This window comes from Ovis aries, chromosome 19 (assembly GCF_016772045.2).
Source record: "Ovis aries strain OAR_USU_Benz2616 breed Rambouillet chromosome 19, ARS-UI_Ramb_v3.0, whole genome shotgun sequence".
NCBI classification, from domain to species: domain Eukaryota; kingdom Metazoa; phylum Chordata; class Mammalia; order Artiodactyla; family Bovidae; genus Ovis; species Ovis aries.
In genome coordinates, this window is record NC_056072.1 from 39,179,445 (window position 1) to 39,202,600 (window position 23,156).

The 23,156-nt window shown below is 41.7% G+C and overlaps 1 protein-coding gene across 4 annotated transcripts in view; it reads right to left on the reverse strand.

Annotated features, from left to right (window-relative positions):
• Window positions 1-23,156, reverse strand: part of PTPRG (protein tyrosine phosphatase receptor type G) — a 774,731-nt gene that overhangs the window by 23,638 nt on the left and 727,937 nt on the right. For all 4 annotated transcript variants that reach the window (XM_060402273.1, XM_027958231.2, XM_027958232.2 and 1 more), the window contains 10 exons: window positions 17,043-17,139; window positions 11,114-11,196; window positions 10,790-10,924; window positions 9,122-9,256; window positions 6,804-6,976; window positions 4,632-4,767; window positions 4,002-4,148; window positions 2,028-2,121; window positions 1,063-1,139; window positions 448-576 (listed from right to left, as the gene is read on the reverse strand). In XM_060402273.1, the coding sequence (XP_060258256.1) occupies window positions 448-576; window positions 1,063-1,139; window positions 2,028-2,121; window positions 4,002-4,148; window positions 4,632-4,767; window positions 6,804-6,976; window positions 9,122-9,256; window positions 10,790-10,924; window positions 11,114-11,196; window positions 17,043-17,139 (1,206 nt within the window). The remainder of the gene's footprint in view (window positions 1-447; window positions 577-1,062; window positions 1,140-2,027; window positions 2,122-4,001; window positions 4,149-4,631; window positions 4,768-6,803; window positions 6,977-9,121; window positions 9,257-10,789; window positions 10,925-11,113; window positions 11,197-17,042; window positions 17,140-23,156) is intronic.

A 23,156-nucleotide genomic window follows, 5' to 3' on the forward strand; every position in this document is an offset into this window, starting at 1 on the left:
TAATTATTTGTATATGCCCCTGGGCAAACTAGGTCCCTCAGTTTTCTCAGCTTCTAAAGGAGGTGAAGACAGTACCTACGTCATCAAGTTGTAGAAATGATTTAATGAGCTAATACATGTAAAAACAAGGTCATATAATCAATACATGTTGACCACTGCTCATGTGGTTTTCAACAGTGACATGTAGCAACTAAGAGATCAGTGTCTTCATACACTAGTGAGGTTGGAAACAGAAGTTTTTTTCAAAACCTTCTGTCACCTACCGTGTACAGTAGAGTTGAGGGGTTCTACCACTAGGAATCAGAAATCAAGGACTGGAGCAGACCTATGAAATGAGCAGTCTACATTCCCTCCCCAGCGCGTGCAGACACTACAGCCCTACTGCAAGGTCATGAATGCGTGCGGCCTCACAGGCCCGTGAATGCAGAGCAGGCGTGCCTCACTCACCAAGCTCTGGTTGTCCGGCAGCATGACAATGATCTGTGCATTGTGGTCCCAAATCATCCTCCAGAAATCCTTGGTGGTGTGCGGCAGAGGGTGCTGGGTTATAATAAACTCATTGCTCCTGTAATAGCCCTTTAGTTAGGAAGATGAAGAACCATCGATTATGAGTGCCTTATTGTAACTCCACGGTAGTAAAACACATTCATGAAATAAGACCAGCATGGTGCTAGCCTCACTGAAACAATCCAAAGAGGCTTTCAGTGCACTCGGCTAACTTTTAGATGTACTTCTGCTAACACGTAGAGACAGTTTTCTCTCTGTGTCCTATTCACTTCTCATTCCCCCTGCTGTTTTTACTTAACAGTCATTTCAACATTTATTCCAAGACTAGACGGGTGAAATCACTAAGAGGATCACTTCCTTAACAAGCTTGTTTCTTAAGTATTTTTGTGTCCTCATGGATTAGGTATTCTTTGTTAAAGGTTTCCAGATGCAGAAATCTCTCAAATTTTGATATTACACATTGAGAAAGTATTTGAGTAGCCACATAGGTGGTGTCTGCTCTTTAGCACCATTTAGTGTAATCGACTTTACATATAAGTAACTGTTGACTCTCACCATGATATAAGAAGCATTAATGTAGTCTGTTCCTTTCATTCCAGGCAATGGTGCAAGACCCACTCGAGCACGTTCAGCTATGACAAAAAAAAAAAAAAAACACATTTGCCTTGGTTACCCACACACCATCAACAGCACCTTCTCAGAGTTACCTGATGAGCCACAGAGTCCCTTGGCTCCTGTTTCTTTTTAAGACTTACCTATGCTGTTAACCAAGATAAAGCATTATCAGCTAAGACTGAATGTAAAAGGAAACTTTACACGTCCATCTGCACGTGCCCAGAGGGACGCAGGCATTATGCGAATAGCATGCAACTGTGGGAGACACTTTCTCAGCAGGTCACGAAGAAGCTAGAGACGAAAGAGGAGTTGAGGTCACTGTTGACCCCAGTTTGATGTTCCTATAATTAGACCAACATATTGCACTCTGCTCTTCTGCATCCCCTTATCTCTATCTTTCTGTTCAGGAAGCACTTAGAAAATCTTGGCCTTTTTCAATCAAGAGAATCTCTCCACTGATTCCCTATGTCTGTTTCTACAGCATACACACAATATCCTCTGCTGAGTCCCAAGTTACTTACACGATGGTCACCACCTATCAAGTGTCCTGGTCTCAGTTGACAGGATACTTTATAATTGTAGTTCCAGTTGGACAGATTAAACCAGGACTTTCTATTTTAAGAGAGCATACATGCCACAGTGACAAAGACTTTACCTTTCTTTTTAGGGTTTTAAGCTAAGACATGGTGGAAATAGCCTCACTCTTCAATCTCGAGGTGAACTTGAAGCTAGATTTCTTGTCCCATAGACACAGCAACTTCCTGGTGCTGATAGCTGCCCCTCCCATCTGTTCTATTTGTCCTAAGCATAACTTTTCCCCGTGGTGGTGGTTGCCTCTTTACTGAACACACAAAATCTCAAGGAAAGAAAAACACAGTCAAGTCGAACAGCTGTTAAGATCTTACATGGCACGACTGAAGAGTTTCGGTTCTTTTCTTTGTTGCACTCCTTCTGAGCACTGAAGCATTCCACATATTTTGCATTGCACTGTGTGACCAGCTGAAAGAAAAGCAACATTTTCGTCCTCACTCAAAGGACTATATTTGTGCATGTGTTAACTTACTGTGGCAAACATTTTCCAGTATGCACATAAACATCAAATCATACCTTGTGTCCCCTGAACTTAGAATTCTATCTCAATAAAGCTTGGAAAGACAACAGAACAAAAACAAAGCTACAACTGAGAGCATCTGCTTGAAGATCTGGCAAAAATGCCAATAATCAGATAACTGATGACTTTTGAACATTTTTGCACCCTAAGAGCACTTTGTGTCTGACTGGTGGTACTTTTCTCAACTGTCTCGGTGGAGTGCGTCTTGTTTCACTTACTTTTAGGCCTTAGGTTTCTTGACGGCAGGCTCTATGTAAGCAATATTTATTGAATAATGTGGATTTACGGAATGACTTCTTTGGATTTACTGAATTAATGTGGACTTTCCCATGCACTCTCTACTAGAATGTATGGGAATGCTCTCCTGCTCTACCGGCTTTACGGCTACACTGTCCAGGGCCCTGGAGGCAGCCTGAGTTTCTGTTTCTTGTGTTTTCTTTCTAGGTAAGTTCTATACCTGTAAAAGAACAAACAACCCGGTCTCCTTTGATGAATTTTTTAAAACAAGGTATAAACAAATGTTTCAGGAACAAACGGCAGAATTTTAAAAATACTGGTACTCCACACTGCTATATTTAAAATGGATAACCAACAAGGAGGTGCTGTAGAGCACAGGGAACTCTGCTCAATGCTATGTGGCAGCCTCGATGGGAGGGGAGTTTGGGGGGAGAACGGATACATGTCTGTATATGGCTGAGTCCCTTTGCTGTCCACCTTAAACTATCACAACATTGTTAACTGGCTATGCCCCAGTAAAAAATAATTTTTTTAATATAAGAAATATTAATTTTTAAAGAATTCATTTTCAGCATTCAAAATAAGACACTATGTCCTCACTATTAATTAACTTAATGGTTTTTAGAGTGGGTAGGACATTATAAAAGGAGACCTGGAAATATAAAGTTGTTATGACTGAACCTGGTGAAATTAATCTATTTTTCATTTCATATCACTTGTTATCATTTGCTTGACAGTCTCATTTCTTCAGCTGAGATTCAAAGGAAGGTTTCAGTGTCTATGGAAAGTTTTACCATGAAAATGAAAACGGCAGCGATTCATCTCATTCTTTTTATCTTGACACAAAATGAGAAATAGAACAATGTGCAAAAAAGACAGATTTTTAAAGTCTAATGAGAGACTGCTAAATAGGAGGCATTCAGTACTTTTGAGATGGCTAAGCTGCTCTGACCTTAATTACTTTAATAGTTCTTATAGTCTCTCTTTTCACCTTATTTCACTCAATTCCATATAACCCTAACTGTCTTCACACCTTGTGCCCCTATCAAAGAGAAAGAAAACCCCATTTAGGAAAAATTAACCTTTTTTCTAGTATTGCTTAGTAAGTCTTTTTTAGTTTCTAAATCATCTGCTGGGATAGTCTTTCAAAGAGCTCAGCTTTCAAGATAATGTCAACAAATTGCCGTTCTTCATAAGGGTAAGATAAATTAGGTCAGAAAGAATACAGGGGATTTTTTTTTTTTTTTTGATTGGAACAACGAACAACATATTACATCATTGTGGCCAGGGGCAAGTGTTTATGTTCAAATAAAGTTGTAAACTGCACAGAAGAAAATATAGCACAGCACTCTCTACTCAAGACACTTACAAACAAGTCACAGCTTGATTTTCCCATGTATTACATCTCAGGAGTACACAAAGTAATCCATCTCAGTCTAAACATTCATGCACAAAGGACATGGAGCCCTAAACTCAAGGCATTTCTTTACCTCCTTGCTTTTTGCCCAAAGAAATGTATTCAAAGCAGTACCTTGAACTGTTTTTCCAGTCGCGTCTTGCCTCCTACTCCTGGTATGAGGATGCTGTTAACGTAACTGTGCAGCTGACTGGAAGACACTTCTGTCTCCTTTCCAAGAATGGCTTCCAACAAGGCATCATGGATGAAAATGTACTGCTCCTAAAAGGCAGAGGACATGACGGTCACCGAGGTGAGCTGTGACGGGATACCACCTGTTTCCTGCAGGAAATCTACCTTCAAGGCGCTCTTCCCCTGGCAGGGACCTCTCCATGATTCCCTCAGCACTCACTTCCTAACGCGCCAGAAGCGGCTTGAGGGCAGGGACTGCACTGACTTCGGTTCTGTACGCCACACCATGCTCCGAACACGCAGTGGGGAAACGCATGTTCACTGGAGGGCTTTACAACCATCCTCTCGGGACAGACAATGTTTAACTCCCAGATCAACGAATACACAGCATTAGGTACAGTGTCCCAGCTTCATTTCACATCCACACAAAAGTGGGGAACAACCAGATAGCCTCGTCAGGACACCTTCCCATCCAAACCCCTGTAGCTTCCTCCCAGCCCTGTCTGCTGACGCTCCTCACCCTTCCGTTCCAGCGCACGGAGACCCCATGGGGGCCGCACAGTCTCTCCTCACCTCAGTCTGGACGAGGTAGTTGCGCTGAGTCCTAATATGCTTCAGGAATCCCAGGACGTTGACTGTGCTTTTGTCTTTTATCTGTTGCAGCATGCTGTCAATGACGATGTAGGTGCCTGTCCTGCCCACACCAGCGCTGGAAGAAAGGCAGACGCTCAGTGAGCACCCCTGCTGCTTGGCCCTGGCACAAACTGCAGAAACCACCCTCCGCATCTCTACGGCCCTGAGAAATAACCCTGCTGTTCGAGGGACCTGGCGCAGGTTATGATGAATGGAGAGCATCCACAAACGACAAGAGGATCCTTCCTCCCTCTTGAGTCTTCATGAGGAGGGAAGACTACTTCATTCCTTGTATGAAAATACAGACTATGTATACTTAAATAAAATATATATAAGCTACATACGAGCTTTCTTGGCCTTCCTTGTAGCTCAAGCAAAAGGATCTAAGTCCATGATGCCAGGGAGCCCAAGGCATCCCTCCTGGCAGCCCCATGCCCACACCAGAACCACTCCCGCAGAGGCATCACCTGGCTCTCCTGCTCCCGCAGCGATCGTGGGGGAGCCCATCGGCCTTTCAACATACGGGCTTTCTGCCCACCTTTCTGCTTTGAGCCTGGTGGGCTCAGTACTGGAAAAGTCCCTGTTGAAAAGGATACTTTTCTTTCATAATCCAGAGGTGGACTAGGAAGAGCGCACCTGGAAAAGCCAGCCTCTTTAATCCCACATCCTAACTGTCATTTCAGAGAAACAAAGCATCCTAGGGAGACCCAAGTTCTGCCATATTGAACAACAAACTTCTTTTTGGCAGAATCTCTGCTCCCACCCCCCTAGAAGGTTTCCCGTCTGACACAACTCTGCTGATACACAAGCTCTCTGGTAGACTCTCTTCTATTTTAGTGATTGTAAATGGATTAGCAAAAATGGAGAGTTCTCGAGGCACTCTAAACAGAAGACAGGCTCCAACTCCTGCTGCTCTGTAGGCACCTATTAGGGGAGCCGCCCCAAACAAGAGCCAAGGAAGCTGTGCAGCCGTGTAAGATACATCACAGAAGCAGCAACATCTGTCTGAACGCCAAAGCCAAGCAATCCAGTATGGCTCAGGAAACCTGAACAGGGGCTCTGTATCAGCCTAGAGGGGTGGGATCGGGTGGGAGATGGGAGGGAAGTTCAAAAGGGAGGGGATATATGTATACCTATGGCTGACTCATGTTGAGGTTTCACAGAAAACAACAAAATTCTACAAAGCAATTATCCTTCAATAAATAAATAAATACAGTAAAGGCATTTTTAAACAACCAGCTGAGGTTGATTTCCAGGTGGCTCAGTGTAAAGGATCTGCCTGCCAATGCAGGAGACACAAGAGACCTGGGTTCGATCCCTGGGTCGGGGAGATTCCCCTGGAGAAGGAAATGGCAACCCAGCTCTAGTATTCTTGCTTGAGAAACCCCATGGGCACAGGAGCCCAGAGGGTATGGGGTCGTAGAGCTGGACACAACTGAGCATTAATGTTACTATTTACTAAGGTTGTTTACGGTAGTTTAGAAGGGAAAACAGGCTTTTTATGTGCTTTACAAAGGTATTTTATATAGTACCTTTAAGCGCAAAGCCTTTCACCCAGAAAATAAATACTAATTTTTGGAGAAACCCTACAGAAAAGCCATATTCAAAAACTCACAAGCTCCTCTGCTCTGTGGTGACCTAAATGGAAAGGAAATTCAAAAAACAAGGGATGTATGTATACATATAACTGATTTACTCTGCTGTACAGCAAAAACTAACAAACCCTTTAAAGCAACTATACTTAAATAAAAATTAAAAACCAAACCAAAAAAAAAAAAAAAACCCTCAAAGTTTCTAGTGTGGGAAGTTCTAAACTTATGTTTAAGGTTTTTATATATTAGGAGCTACCAACAATTGCCTTACAAAATAACATTGGATTTTATCAATAATGAGATGGTGTTATAAAAACTAGAGACTCATCCTCTAAGAGTTCATTCTGTTTCACCCTCACAAGCAGCAGCTGCTTTCTTACTGTTAGAAGGACTACAGTGACCTCCTGTAACTCCACAAGTCTCAGTGGTCCCAGTTTGGGGTGGAAGACTCTAGTTCGCTGTCAAACAAGGCAGCGGCAGGCCCGCAGCCCCTGCCCTCCCCAGCTGGGTGGGTCCTCACCTGCAGTGCACCAGCACAGGGCCCATCTCCGGCGTGCGGGCTGCCGAGGACCTCCTCACGAAGGTCAGCACTGGGAGGGCGTACTCCGGAACCCCCATGTCGGGCCATTGCGTGTAGTGGTACTGGATCACTACACGTTCATTCTGCCGCCCCTTGGGGTTTCCCTTCTGCCCCTAAGAGAAAGGCAAGAAAGCATGTCTTTAAGCCAACAGTGGGCATTCTAGATGAAGATGCTGTAAGGACAGCAGGAATCCCAACCTCTGTTCTCATTCGCCCTAACTGCTGATATCCTCTCTGGCCACAAATGAGGACATGACCCAGCTGGATGAGAAGGCGCAGATACTTCATAGAAGAGAATATGGTTACCTTCTGCACCAAGAATGAATGTTTCATATTTCATTTTTCTGGATCTGCTATCCAAAGAGCTCAGTAATTTGCCTACAAGATTTCTATTTCCTAGGTGCTTCCCTGATGGCTCAGCAGTGAAGAATCCACCTGCCAGTGCAGGAGACACGAGGTTCTATCTCTGGGTCAGGAAGATCCCCTGGAGAAGGGAATGGCAACCCGCTCCAGTATCCTTGCCTGGGAAACCCCATGGACAGAGGAGCCTGGCAGGCTGCAGTCCATGGGGGTTGAAAAAAGAATCAGACATAACTTAGCAACTACTTAGCAACTACACAAACAACAACTTCCATTTCCTGACTTCCTGCCCCAGCTCCTCTGACTGTGCGCCAGGACTCCCATTCCTTCTCCACTGTCCAGGTTGATCCTTTAGGGGCTGCAAGGCGTGTGCTGTGCAACCTCCAGGAAGTGTGGGGAAGATCCTTCTGAACCTCCAGAGTCCAAGGCAACAGTCAATTTATCTGTCCCTTTCAAAATGAATTTTTTAGAGTTGTTTTCCTTCAAGTGGCTGAACTTTTTACATTTCAACCACTTTGGTTGACGATCTTCTTCAGATAGATCAGTTTCTGAGCTGTGTTCTTTATTATTATTATTACCAATACTTGTAAAATTTACAAATGTTTTTCGTGATTCAGGATCATTAATCTGTTGACACTGAACACTGTAGGGTGCTTGGCCCCGTGCTTGGATGTCCTTGATTATTACTTCTCCAGTTACCTCTCCTTTTCCCTCCTCATTTTCAGTTCCTACTGTCAGTGTGCAAAACGCCAGACATTCCTATTTGACATCCTCCTCTGACTTAAGCCATTTCTAAAATAAGAGTAAGTGGGCCACATTTAAATACCTGAGGTGTTTCCATGCCTAATGGACGTTATGCTTCATGAATATAAACTGGTTATTGGTTAGCTTGAACCAAGTAACAGCTCTGGTGTAGAGAACATAGATAAAGACAGTGCTACTAATCTTTATATATAATACTTCTGCCGTTCTTGAGAAGAAAGCTACACATGGAAAGGACTGTTAACCTTGGACCATGAATGGGCTTCAGAGCCACTGAAATGGTGTACAAAAACCTGAGTAAACGTGAATTCTTCTGGGGCAAGAGGCAGACAGTTTTATCACATTCCCAAAGATGTCCAAGCCTAGAAAAATAAATGAGGAGCCAGTGCTACCAACAGCTGCCTACCTAAGCCTCCAGAGAGTGAGTAACACTCCACACTGTCCTAATGAGCATCTGTCCTGAGTTCCTAGGACTGCTAGAGTGATCTGTGAGTCTCAATGGGACAGTGGATTTTCAACAAGAGAAACTGAGAAAACCAGAACGTGCCATTTCCACAAGGGCGATTCTCAGGATGGTAAGAGTTCTTTACTGTTAAATCACATTAGGAAACACGACAGAGCTACATTGGTTTCCTAACCCTGGCACTCTGGGTACTTGTTTTCCTTGTAAATTTTTAAGGGGGAATTCAGGCTCATTCAGCACTCATTTTGCGCACTTTGAGTTTTGCAAGCATACTGCAGGGCTAGTATTCCTTGGGACACACTTTAGGAAACAATGCTCTAAAGCTGTCAGAAAATTATATTTAAAAAGCTAAATTACCAAACAGATGCTGCCATATTTGCTGGCTACCAAAACCTCAGAGGACCTTTTGTCCCTCCCCCCACTCCAAATGAAGCCTCTTTCATGAGGAGATTAAAGAACTCAGTCAGGCCAGTTAAGTTCTATTATGTGCTTTGCCAATATCTTTCACACCATACATTGATGTCAATCAAAAGAGTTGTGAAAAAACGTTTCAAAAATACTTTAAAAAAAAAAAAAAAACAAGTTGGTTATGAGAGTTGGCCTTGGTAGCACAGTGATTTTCATACTAGTTTAAAAAGAGACGCCCTGGCAGCCCACCCAACCCCTTCAATACCTTTTTCACTTTTGTATTTCTGACTGAGAAACGACGAACAGTATAGCAGGCATGTACTTTTGTGCTCTTCAGGGTGACAATAATGTTTCCATACTCCTCACTGTTCTCTGTGGGCCAATACTGATCACATTTTCGCTGCAAAAAAACATAAATAAAAAAAGTTGTAAACTATAACTACAATCGATACCACAATGCCACTGTTGGTAATGCGGTTTCAAATAGCACTGTTGAAACACAGGTACTCTCACCATGTGGCTGACTCAATCAGGAATGAATGGGCTGAAGTCCTTGCAGGCAGCTGCAACCCCTGCAGAGGTTAATCTTGGGACACGTTTGGGCTAGATAATTTGAGGACTGGGCCTAGTATTTGTGACCATCCTGCATCTCATGATGTACTTTAAAGGGGGTCTAAGAAAAGCCCTGTATATTTGACCCATACGGAATGTGGGTAGGATATGTTACCAAGGAAGTCTGAGTATCACTTGGGAGGTTGGCCTGCATTCACAGGTAAAAGAAAGTCTCTTGCGGGACTTCCCTGGTGGACTAGTGGTTAAAACTCTGCACTTGCAATGCAGGGGTGCAGGTAGGATCCCTCATTGGGGAACTAAGATCCGATATGCCATACCATATGTGGCTAAATACATGAAGGGGAGAAAAAAAGGAAAGTCTCTTCTAACTGTGAGAGCCTGTGTGTTAAAAACTGGTCACCAATTTTGACTCCACAAAGTGAGGCAGTAGTGATTCTGAGTAAGGGACTACAGCCTGGAACCTTATTCTATTCCATTCCATTAATTAATTAATATCTAATGTAAGTTCAAGGAGAAGGCAATGGCAACCCACTCCAGTACTCTTGCCTGGAAAATCCCTTGGATGGAGGAGCCTGGTGGGATCCTTAGTCCATGGGATCACTAAGAGTCAGACACGACTGAGCGACTTCACTTTACTTTTCACTTTCATGCATTGGAGGAGGAAATGGCAACCCACTCCAGTATTCTTGCCTGGAGAACCTCAGGGACGGAGGAGCCTAGTGGGCTGCCGTCTATGGGGTTGCACAGAGTCAGACACGACTGAAGCGACTTAGCAGCAATGTAAGTTCAAAATCCAGTAAAGTTAAAGTATGACTCACCATCTTAAAAAAAGATTCTCTTAGAGATGGTCGAGGTGTTTAAGCAGTCTTTACTCCCCTGGATTTGAACTACTAGTAGCTCTTTGACTATATACTGCATTTCTTCCACTGTCCCTACTTTTGTCTTTCTTCCCACTGTACTTAGAATGTCCTTCCTTCTCTTTCCACATCTGTGTGACTCTTCTGCCTTCTCTTTCATTGCTTAAATCTCACCTCAAACATTAGCTCTTTAAAAAGTTATCTGAACTATAGAATATGTCCACGCATTTTGCAGCATCCTCCTAATTAATACCTTATTCATCATTTTTTTAAAGACTTTTATAAATGTATTGTTAATCTATTTGAGAAAGACAGATTAACACCTAGAGATACCCTGTTCACCTTGATCATCATGTTGAATCCACTCTGGTAAGTGACCACTTTCCTGGCATGGTGGACATTTCTCATTTCTCTAACTCGTCTGGCCTTATCAAGTTTCTGCCCTACAGCAGACACTCCACAAATAAGTTTTTGAATGCAGGTACATGAGTAAAAGTTCTTACTCTTCCTTTTTCCACAAGGTTCGTAATCATGACAATGATTCCAGTGTTTTGTTCCCAAATCATCCTCCAGAAATCTTCAAACGTGGACTTTAACGGTCCCTGGGTGGCGATGTAGGCTTTTGCTTTGTTGTAACCCTTCAAAGATGACACAGCACACAGTGAGATGAAAGCAGTGCCACAGACCGGTTAATAATTCAAGCGCCTTCCATACTGAGTAGGCTGTGTTTTTCATGAAAGCTCTGTGCAGTACGGAAACACATTCAACCGTCTCAGCAGCACTCTTCATTTATCAGAAACAAGTTTAGGAAAACATTTCTGACTTACATCGACGTAGTTTGCGTTAATGTAGTCGCTGTGCTTAGAGTCTTTTCCTGGTAAAGGTCTTAACTTCACTCTACTGTGATCATCTATAGAGGGTAAGAAAGCAAAAAAAGCAAAAACAAAATGTATGATTCAAAAACTAGCAGCATTCTGAAGCACACAACAAAGCAGAGAGGCAATGTGGCATCTCCCAGAGGGCCCTGGAAAAGCTTCTGGCAGACAAACCACTAAAACACCAAAGCTTCAGCATTGGGACCCCTCTCCATATCACGGGGACACTTCTACCACACGCTCTGAGCTGTGAGTGCTGATAAGAAATGCAAATAGTGGTCCTTATTAGTTCGTGTAAAACGATTCAAGATGCAACCCTCTGAAATTCCCTTATCCTACATTTTAAAACAAGTTTCCAAGATCTTTGATTACCTCTGTTCCACCCCCTCTCCACTGATACAGATATAAAAAGGTGATTATTATCTCAAGTCCAGAACATCAATTTTTAGGAGATGCCACTCAGCTGGACTCCCCACCACCCCAGCAGACCCCGAGTAACTGAGAGAACGGAAGCTTGCTTCTCAGAGTAATCTCAATACAGGCATCTGAAGTCCATGATCAGATTCAAGACCCACTTAACCTTTGCCTATGAACAAAGGGTGAGTGCTGATATGTGCCTCTGGTTGTCCAACAGAAGGAGTTTGTATTTATAAGGTAACAAACAGAAGAAAGCTGAGGTCATACTTTTTTTTCCCCCTAGCTAGAAAGAGAATGGGCAAAAGCTGATTTACATTTCTATTTATAATCATGATCATAAAAGGCTAGTTCGAAAGAAGTCCAATGAGTGGATTAGCGTGGACATTACTGACCTCAGACTACATCATGCACTTCTGGAAAGCCCTCCACATTCTTGAACTCTGAACTGCTTTTGTGCTGAGAAACGCACAGACGCAGTGAATCTAAACAGGGGCTGCCTGCTGAATCTAAACAGGGGCCCCACATGAAAATATTCTCTTAAGGCATCTGGATTCAAACTCTTTGTAGCATTATATTGTTATTTCACAGACTGACAAATAAGAACACACACTCAAGCTGCGTCCTTCATAGTCAATCAAAAAGGTAAAAGACTGGCTAAAAAAGATAAATACCGGAGGTGGCATACACGTCTGCTTTGAAAGCTGTGATGGTTCCATGAGAAAAGGCTCTTCCTATATTGTGTATCCAGCACATTCATGGACTAATTCTACTTGTTCCATGACACTTCCATGCTATTCTCTGCTATATGAAAGCACTGATATAAGGGAAGACCAAAGTGATGGGTGATGTGCCCAGAATCTGACCAGGTAGCCGAGATAGTACCAAAACCTAACTCTCTGAACTGCGAAAATAAAACACCTAATTTGAATTTGTGAACATTATACCTCAAGTAAACTTGTGAAAGTATAAACACATCCAACCAGAAATGGTGATTTTCTGGCAAAATATGATGACCCTTGAGCACATCACACAGAGTTGCTCTGACTTCCTCTTTGCCACATACTTTTAGCTAAGGCAGTGAGGTCACTAGAAGTAGAGGTTACCATGGTGGAGAGTGATGTGGACATATGTAAGGCATATATGTGTGTATATCTCTGCCTGACTTCTATGATCAGAAATGAGGTCTGTAGATGGACAATTCCTCACAGTCTCAGGAAGGTGAGCCTTGACTGAGTTGGTCAACAAACGCTGCCCGAGTAATCCATCCAAAGACTGGTGAGAAAAGTTTGACTCTTCTTCCTTGTTCTCCTTTTTTCCTTCTCTCAGATAACTGAAACAAATACTCTTACTAAAAAATGACTTTTAGTTCTTTTAAAACTTTTTCTAGAAGTAAAACTACACTCACAGATGACATGAGGTTGTACCCTAAGGTCATATAAGACAAATCCACAGCTAACATTATACTCAATGATGAAAAGCTGAAAGTTTTCCCTCTAAGATTGGGAACAAGACAAGGATGTCTATTCTTGCCATTTTTATTTGTCACGGTACTGGAAGTCCTAGCCAGAGCATTTAGGCAAGAAAAAGAAATGAAAAACATCCAGACTGAAAGGAAGAAGTAAAACTGTCACCATTTGCAGATGACATGACATTGTATGTAGAAAACCGTGAAAGACTCCATGAAAAAACTGTTAGAACTAATAAATGAATTTGGTAAAGTTGTAACATACAAAGTCAAAATACAGAAACCTACTGAATTTCTATAAACTAAGAATGAATTATCAGAAGGATAAATTGAGAAAACAGTCCCATTTATTATTGTCTCCAAAAGAAGAAAATACCTAGGAATAAACTTATCTACGGAGGTGAAAGACCTGTATGTTGAAAACTGTAAAACACTGAAAAAGAAGCTGAAGACACGAATAAATGGAAAGATATGCTATGCTCATGGATGGACTAGAAGAATTACTATTGTTAACATGTCCGTATTACCCAAATCAATCTACAGATTCAGTGCAATCCCTATCAAAATTCCAATGCTACTTTCCACAGAGATAGCACAATCCTAAAATGTGTATGGAACCATAAAAGAACTCAAACAGCCAAAGCAATCTTGAGAAAGAAGGACAAGGCTGGAGGTATCACACCCCTGGTTTCAAATTATATTATAAAGCTATAATAATTTGAAAAGTACTTGCATAAAGACAGACACAGATATCAATGAAACAGATTAGAGAGTCCAGAAATAAACCCACACATATACAATCAATTTATTTGTGACAAACAAGCCAAGGACACATGATGGGGAAAGGACAGTCTCTTCAATAAGTGGGGCTGGGAAAAATGGGCAGTCATATGCACAACAATGAAACTAGATTACTATATTACAACATACATAAAAATTAAGTCAAAATGGATTGAAACTGAATTTAAGGCCTGAAATCATAAAACTCCTGGGAGAAAACAGAGAAGAAAGCTCCTTGACATTGGTCTTGGCAGTGATTTTTTTTCATTCTGACACCAAAAGCAACAAAAGCAAAAATAAACATGTGGGACCACATCAAACTAAAAAGCTTCTGTATGGCAAAAGAAAGCATCAACAAAAGAAAAAGGAAGCTTTACTGAATGGGAGAAAGTACTTATAAATCATATATCTGATAAGGGGTTGATAACCAAAATATAAAAACAACTCATACAAATCAACAGCTAGCAAAATCAGCAATCAATTAAAACACAGGCAGAGGACCTAAATATAAATGTTCCCAAAGCAGATATATAGATGGCCAATGGGCACATGAAAAGGAGCTCAACCACCACCAATCTTCAGGGAAATGTGCATCTCACACCTGTTAGAATGGCTATGACCAAAAAGATAAGAAATAAGTGTTAAACAACTGTTAGAACTAATAAATAAGTTCAGTCCAGTTGGTAAGATATAAGGTCAGCATACAAAAATCAATCACATTTCTATCCACAGTCTGAAAACACCAAGTAAACAATTCCATGCAAAAGAGTAATATACTTAGAAATATATTTAACAAAAGCTTAATACTTGTAACATACAGATCATAAGACATTGCTGAAAGAAATAAAAGATGACCTACATAAATGCAGAGATGCCCTATCTTCATAAATTGGCAGACCTAATTCTGTTAATATGGCAGTGTTCCCCGTATCAGTCTACAGAATGAACATAATCTCTATTAAAATTCCAGCTGTACTTTTTGTAGTAATAGGGAGATCCTGAAATTCATATGAAAAACAAAGGATCCAAAATAGCCAAAAGAATCTTGACAAAGAAGACCAAAGTTGAAGCATTCACAGTTTCTAATTTCAAAACTTGTTACAAAGCCATGGTCAATCAGTTATCAAGACAGTGTGGCACTGACATACAGACACACAGATCAGCAGAAAAGAAATGAAAGCATGGAAATAAACCCTCACACTTACAGTCAGCTGACTTTCTGTGGAGTGCTTAAGACAATTCATTACGGGGAGAAAGAAGAAACTTTTCAAAAATGGTGCTAAGACCACTGGATATTAACATACAGAAGAATGAAGCTGGACCCCTATCTCACACTGTATACAAAAATTAACGCAAACGGGTCAAAGACCTAGATGTAAGAGCTAAGACCAGAAGATGCTGACAAAAAAAAAAACAAACAGGTATATATTTATGATCTTGGATTAGGCATTGGTTCATTACATATGACAACAAGAGCACAGCAAACAAACAAAAAAAAAAAACAGGTTTCACCGAAGTTTTAAAAGTTGGTACCTCAAAGGACATTATCAAGGAAGTGAAAAGATGCCACAGCGAATGTAAGAAAATATTTGCAAATTATATATGTAAGATATTTGTATCTGTAATGTATACAGAATTCAACAATAGAAAGATGAGTAAACAAATATAAAAATGAGCAAAGGATCTAAACAGACATTTCTCTAAAAAGGACAGAAAGGTGGACAATAGACACATGAAAAAAATGTTCAACATCACTAATCACTGGGAAATGCCAATCAAAAGTGAAACTACAGTGAGACACCACTTTAGGCTCCTTATGATGGCTATCATCAGGAAAAAAAAAGTAACAAGTGTTGGCAAGGATGTGGAAACCTTAGAACCTGCATATATTGCTGCTGAGAATGTAAAATGGTGCAGCCACTTTGGTAGACAGTTGGGCAGTTCCTCAAAATATTAAACATAAAGTTACCATATGACCTAGGTATTCTATTCCTAAGTATATACCCCCAGGGAACTGAAAATAGATGTCTATATAAAACCTTATACACAAATGTTCATAGCAGCATTATTAATGACAGAAAGTAGAAACAACTGTCCACCAAATGAGAAATGAATAGACAAAATACGGCATATCTATACTGTGAAGTATTCTTCAGGCATAAAAACAATGCCACGTGTACCTTTTAACAACATCATGCTGAGTAGAAGCATCCAGACACAAAGGGCACGTATAGTATGATTCCATTTAGATGAAATACTCAGAATAGGCAAATACACAGAGAAAGAAAGTAAATATGTGGTTTTTAGGGACTTGGGAGCAGGAAGAATTAGAAGTGACTGCTCATGGATAAGGGGTTTCATGTTGAGGTGATTAAAATATTCTAAAATTAGACAGTGGTGACGGTTGTACAACTCTTTGACTATAAAAAACCACTCAAATTAAATTTAAAATCAAATTATCTTTAAAATGGGTGAATTTTGTATGTTATATAAATTATATGTCACTGAAGTATTATTAAAAATCTGTCTACAGCAGTGTGTAACTTTAAACACTATTACATGAAACTGTACGTTAACCAAAAACATCTGTGCTCCTGCCCTTAATATCGAAGTGAATATTTTCAGCCAGTGAGTCAAGTCTCAGTGTCTGTGAAAAGTGGCCTGTCCTCCTAGCAGCCTTGAGGCTCTGTAAGAAGAACTCTTATTTATTTGCTCCTAAACTTCCACGGTACTCATGGCCCTGGAAATGTTTTGGACAGGACTAAACACATAGGCCACAAGGACTGGAATAAACCAATTACCTACTCTTTGAAAGACTGCTCTGAAATTCAGCTTCCTTGATTCAGCTCTCAGTATTTCCCCATTTGCATTAAAAGGCTTGGCTTTCACTGGTTGAAAACAATGTTAGGCTAGCCACGTGACAAACTTTGGTTCCCAACACTGGATATGAAATTACTTCATGTAAAAACAGTAAAGCTCAGAACATTTCCTTTGATCGCCTGATTATGACAACAAAGATCTGGCAGCTTCATGAAACACTAAGGGGGCAGAGCATGTCCCCACTTCTTACACATTGTTGAAGACGGGCCAATGAGAGGTTAACTTGCAAGTGTAATGTCCTCTTGGCATCCTGATTTCAACTGCTTGCATTTCAGCTCATACCCAGCAGGAAGATTTCATTTCCTTGCAGTTGAAGATAGTTTAAAGTTTATTACTCACATGCTAAAATATTGATGTATCTGTTTTTGTGCTTGTTATCTGGATGATTGGAATGTTCTGCAGTGATGTTCATATCAGCCGTGCAGCGCTGGACTTCCTAGAGAAGGAAATATACAGGGAGGTTACCAAGATTTTTAGACATGCTTTTAGACGCTGAACAACAGCTGAAAGCAAGAAACTACAAACATCCAAAAGCCCAGAGCCTTTACTCACTCCCCAGTCACTGGCCACCATCACCTCCCCAAACTCAACTTCAGAAATGAATACTAACATATTCATAACAGATGTATGAAGGATGAAAACAAAATAAAAGGATTTCATGCTTTACTAATTCATCAACCATCCATTTTATTCCAGATCTGACCTAGGCATGGGGATTACAGAAATAAGTGTCTCTTTTTGAATATGCTGCAGTCAAACGGGTGAGAAAAACATAAAAAACATAATAATAGTCAAGTATGATTAGGAGAAGAGAGGCCTGAAGAAATGGATAGGAACACAGAGGAAGGTTTAGATGGGAGATAATTCACCTGGGTCTTAAAAAGATGAACAGGAATATTCCAGACAGAAGAATCATCTCCACCATGATTTGCAATATGCTTATATTATGGTCCTCACAGCCTTGTTTTATAACAGACTACCAAGTGACTATCCTCAGCCCTGAAATGACAGTGTGTGTGTGCTAAGTTGCCTCAGTCGTATCTCTCTGTGACCCCATGGATTGTAGCCCACCAGGCTCCTCTGTCTGTGGGATTCCCCATGCCAAGAATACTGGAAAGGGTTGCCATGCTCTCCTCCAGGGGATCTTTCTGACCCATGGATCGAACCCACATCTCTTATGTCTCCTGAACTGGCAAGCAGGTTCTTTATCACCAGCGATACCTGGGAAGCCCTGAAATGACACTGCTGCTGCTGCTGCTAAGTCGCTTCAGTTGTGTCTGACTCTGCGCGACCCCGTAGACGGCGGCCCATCAGGCTCCCCTTAGAACCTAAAAACTGTCATATCTGACTTACCCATATATGGCTCTGATGCACAAATTTTTAATTCTAATTTTACTTACATGATCCTTCTTTATAAAAACAGCCACGGGAGAAGCAAATCTCCTCTTCTATTACCTTTGCCATGGATAGAAACATTATCCATTAGCCTAATAAAAGATTGTTAAAAAAGCCAAATTTTTCGACACCATATGCTTCAAATCCCAAGAAACCATTGGTGCTAACTAATAAAGGAAGTCATTTGGAGTGCACAGCTGTGACAAAGAGCAGGGCAAAGGGACATGAGGGGATCAGGAAAAACCTTTCACATGTGATAGATGTAACTGAGTTTATGAGTGTGCAGACTTTTCTGCACAAAGGAGCTGCACAGCAAGTACAGATGACGTCCACAGCATGTTCATCATGCACAATGAAACCTATCAGGAACCAGGTGTCTTTTATATTCACAAAGTACTTAGGAGAGGCTCACCATGATCAAAAAACCAAGGCAAAAAACAATAGGTCACTAAATATTCAGAACCATACTCACAGACACCTGATTCCTGGAGGATGTACACACAATTTTTCAGAATTGGAGACATTCCCGGGGGAAGGAAGAATGAGAAAGAACAAAAGGAAGAAAAACAGGGGGCTTCCCAGATGGCTCTGTGGTAAAGAATCTGCCTGCCAATGCAGGAGACATGGCTTTGATCCCTGGTCTGGGAGGATCCCAGGTGCCACGGAGCCACTAAGCCCGTGCACACGCCTACCGGGCTCTAGAGCCCAGCAACCACACCAAGAGAAGCAAGAGCACTGCAGCGAAGCCCTGGCTCACCGCAACTGCAGAAAAGCCCGCGCAGCAATGAAGACCTAACATAGCCAAAAATAAATGCACAAAATTACATATTAAAAAAAAAAAAGGAAGAGAGAGAAGGAAGGAAGGAAAGAGAGAGAGAGAAAAGCCACATCCATTAGTTCAACACATGTCTCTGGACAAAGTGTGTATTTCATGACCGTGCGTTAGCTTTTTTTACTTTTACTAAATGTGATAAACTCTGAAACCTGCTGTTCTATCTAAAATGGTTTATAACCTACAGCTTGCTGAATGCTGGTTTAAAAAGGCCTGAAGGGTGCCTTCGGCTGTTTTCTCTGAAACAGACATAAAATGTGAGCATAATTTAATGAGTCTGCTGTTTTAACATCTCTAGGAACAGGAGCAATGGTAGCTGTACTCAGAATATCTGCCATTCAGGATTGCCTTGAAAGCCGAAGGCGTACTCTTCTGAACAGTTTCAGGGGCAGAAAACCTTTGAAAATGGATTTGTATTCCGGAAGACATTACTTCAGCCTGTACACAAATCTGTGAAATAAGCTGACATGCTTTGGTTCCTGGGTTCTGAAGGTCATACCTTTGGCATGTACTTCTTCTGGGCTGAGCTGTTCAGACATCTTGTGCTGAGATTTCAGCTTTGAGTACTTTAGTTGGAGATTGCCTTATTGATATTTTTTTTCCCATTGTGTGACTCTGACCACACTCACTGGACTGAGGTGGGGCCTCTGTTACAGTCTAATGCAATTGGTTAAGCCTGTGTGGGAGCAGCTGTCTGCACTGTTTAAAGCGGCCATTCAATATGGCCAATCAAACTCTGCGCTATCTAAAACCCTTAGTCTGATCTGTCGCCTCTATTTCACTTTTCCAATTATGTGAATGACAGAAAACAAAGAATGGCCATAAATAATGCTACATCTGATTTTACGAGAACCCAAGGGGTTGGCCTACGGCCTTCTGATTTTGTCTTGTGGGTAATAATGTCATCTGTAATTCCTTGCAGTACCGCCTGGTTCATTTAGATGCTGATAATATCATCCGATCCTGGAGTGCTTTTTCTCCAGCTGCACTGGCATTTCAAAGTTTATGTGATTTTAATAGGTGTTAAGACCCTTTGAAGTGACACTGGCCAATAGAATGTGTATAGTGCAGTTACTTAGTCAATACCCAAATAAAAAGTTGAAGATTTAAGCTTATTTGCACTTTACTGTCTCTATAACAGAGCCGGAATTCTCAAAATGAATACTATGCGAATAACCAGGACACACCACCACCAAGAAGAGCCAACTGAAAACAAGGGATCTACAACAAAGCATAACTTCAAAAAATGAACCAAAAGAGAAAAAAAAGAAAAGTACAAGTTGACAGATACAGAATCCTTCGGAGATGATATGGGCTGTATCATCTGCTGCCTGGAGCTGTAGATGGAAGAGGCTGTCCATAGGCACATGCTGACTTCCTGTCCTCCCATTCAGAAGCTTAATTGGAAAAAAAAAAAAAAAAAAGCCAAAACAGATCTAGAAATCTTTCAGGTTACTCAGCTTCACAGTGAAGCAAGCTGAGAAGGAAATATTTTGGACCTGGTGACCAAGGGTTAGGCTGAGCGTGTGTAACAGCCTTAGTATCTGAGCTCAGGCCACCCCCATCTATGTTCAGGGGCCTGTCCCGCATGAGAATAAGTCAGGACCAACAGCGCAGTGCTTGCTGAATTTGGACACAGAGCTGGCCCTCACCAGGTACTGGTCACACCATCTTCCGGCCTCTCCTTCCCTCCGCTCAGGGGACCACTACGGCCACACTGGTTTTCTTCAAAGCTTGCTTACCTATGTTCTTTTCTTGTTCAGGCATCTCTTGGAGAGATTCCAAATCCCCGAGTCAGGCTTTCAGGGCCCCCACCTATGTACCTCTTCCTTTCCAACGCCGGACAGTTTTAACTCGGTGCCCTTTGAACAGCCTGTATGACCTCCTACTCTCTCTGCTTCACCGCAATTTTCCTTATTCAGGAAAGCCTGTGCTGCTCTTCATGCCCCTCTAAATCCACGTCCTTATCTCAAGTGTCTGCCTTACCCTCCAGAAAATCAACCCATCTCTGAAGAAACTATCCCAGTGTCTATCATCCTGCAGCTGGTCTATAAAACAGAATTATTTTTCCCTGTACAACTTGGCTACCGTACTTTTTCCCTCACTCTTCTTAAGAGCCTCAACTTAAAAACCTCAGCTTCATCACCTAGGATTTCTTTCATGATAAGGGTTTACAAAGTTTTCCTTTGGGTCATATAAGACCCACAATGGCATTTTGTCACTGAGGCTGAGGAAACTGCCAACCTGCAGGCAGCCTTCTTTCTGCAGTTTTCTGCCTCTGTCAGGAACTCCCTAGTATGTGTCATCAGCAACAAGGGAACTCTGCATCTTACCTAAGGCCATTGTGGCCACTGGCCCCTTGGTGCCTGGGCTCGGGTGGACAAAGCTATGTTCTCTTGATGTAAGATGAGCAATGGGCCCAAATTCAGCTGAGCTGGAGTTCATTTTAACAGACTTGATCCCCCAAAGGATCTTATCAAGGGGGTATTGGACCTCTGGCCTCATCTCTACACTCCACTTTTAAGCCTGTGATGCTCCTGACCTCTGCCTATTAATTCTGCTGACCCACAGGGCCTTGAAGCTCCACTGATTTTGAAAGATTATTTGCTAGCACCGAGCCTCTGGAAGACTCCTTGATTATGACCTGGGAGGCGGGGGAAGAGTGAGGCTGAAGTCAGCTAAGGTAGTCAAGGGAATAGGGACTGAACACTATCCTGACACCAGGATTGATGCTATTTCCAGGGACTGCAAAATCTGCTAGAGGTATAATGTCTCCAGCTTTTTAACAGCCTCCAAAATTTATCTGACAAGGACAAAAAGCTTGCATTCAGCATCACCTCTAGACAAAGACTCAAAATTACCAGCAGATCATTTCTCATTCTCCTTAAGCAGCAAAGTTCTGAACATATGACAGGTATTCACCTTTTTTTTTTTCCTATTTCCCTCCATGATCTGAAAACAAAATGGGGCAAATAATAGAAGTTTCGCAGAAAAACCCAATCAAAATTCCTAGCAGCCTTTCTCCTCTGCTTCCCTGGCAGAACTTCATTCCTGGATTGGCACTTCTTTTGCTTTGACCTCTTTCTGCATTAGCTGTGTTCACTCTGGTCTCCCCCAACCAGAATGAACTCTCTGAGGGCAAGTTCTCTGTCCAGTCCATCTTTGTGCCTTATAAAACATCCAGAGAATAGCAGGTACTCAGTAACTGTAGAATGACTGGCTTCAAAGCCTTTTCATGGGCAAATTGGAAAAGACCCTGATGCTGGGAAAGATTGAGGGCAAGAGGAGAAGGGGACGACAAAGAATGAGATAGTTGGATGGCATCATGGGCTCAACAGACATGAATCTGAGCAATCTCTGGGAGACAGTGAAGGACAGGGAAGCCTGGTATGCTGCAGTCCATGGGGGCACAGAGTCAGACATGACTGAGCAACTGAATAACAACATGGGCAAATATTAACTGTTAAGTGGTTTTCTCTATAATCTTAACATTCGTTCTTGGACTAACTTCAGGCCTCTATTCGGAAGTTACGTAAGATTTTTGTAAGTCAGATTCTCAGCCCTTTGGGAAGGATCTAGACCATGAAGATCATGTACTGGGCTCCTAGTTTTCTTAGCTGTGGGATGGGGTGGGGGGTGGGGGAGCTCCTTTATTCTAACCTCCCTCTCCTACTTTTTTTGCCAAGGAATTTACTGGTCCGTCAGCTGCATGATCAGTTTTAGACAATCACTGATCATCTTGGTTAATTCTCCTCACTATAGGACACTACTTAGTTAAATGAAGAGTCTGGATGGCCTTAGGGTTAAACATGTGGGCTTCAATCAGAAAGCTTTGGTCTTACTGATCAGAAAGTGGTCCTACTGCTGCCACTTCATTACTGAACTAACCAATGCCTCAGTCTTCCTCATCTGCAAAATGGGGACAAAACAGCTCACAGCTCACAGGGGTTATTTCTGAGGAATGAGTGAAATAATCTGAGCAATGGTGCCAAGCAGATACCAGCTGTAATTATTCCACATAAAAGGACCCAGAAATCTAGAGTTGAGGTTTCTACTCTCTTAACAGGATGAGGGCTTTGTTTTATTCTTGTTGAATTAACACAAAATCTCTTGTCCTGACCTTATTATCATTATTATTTTTTTACAGTCTATGACTATCTCTTGGCTATAAAACAGCCTTGATAAGGGAATCTCCTCGTGGTCCACTGTTCAGGACTGCTGAGCAC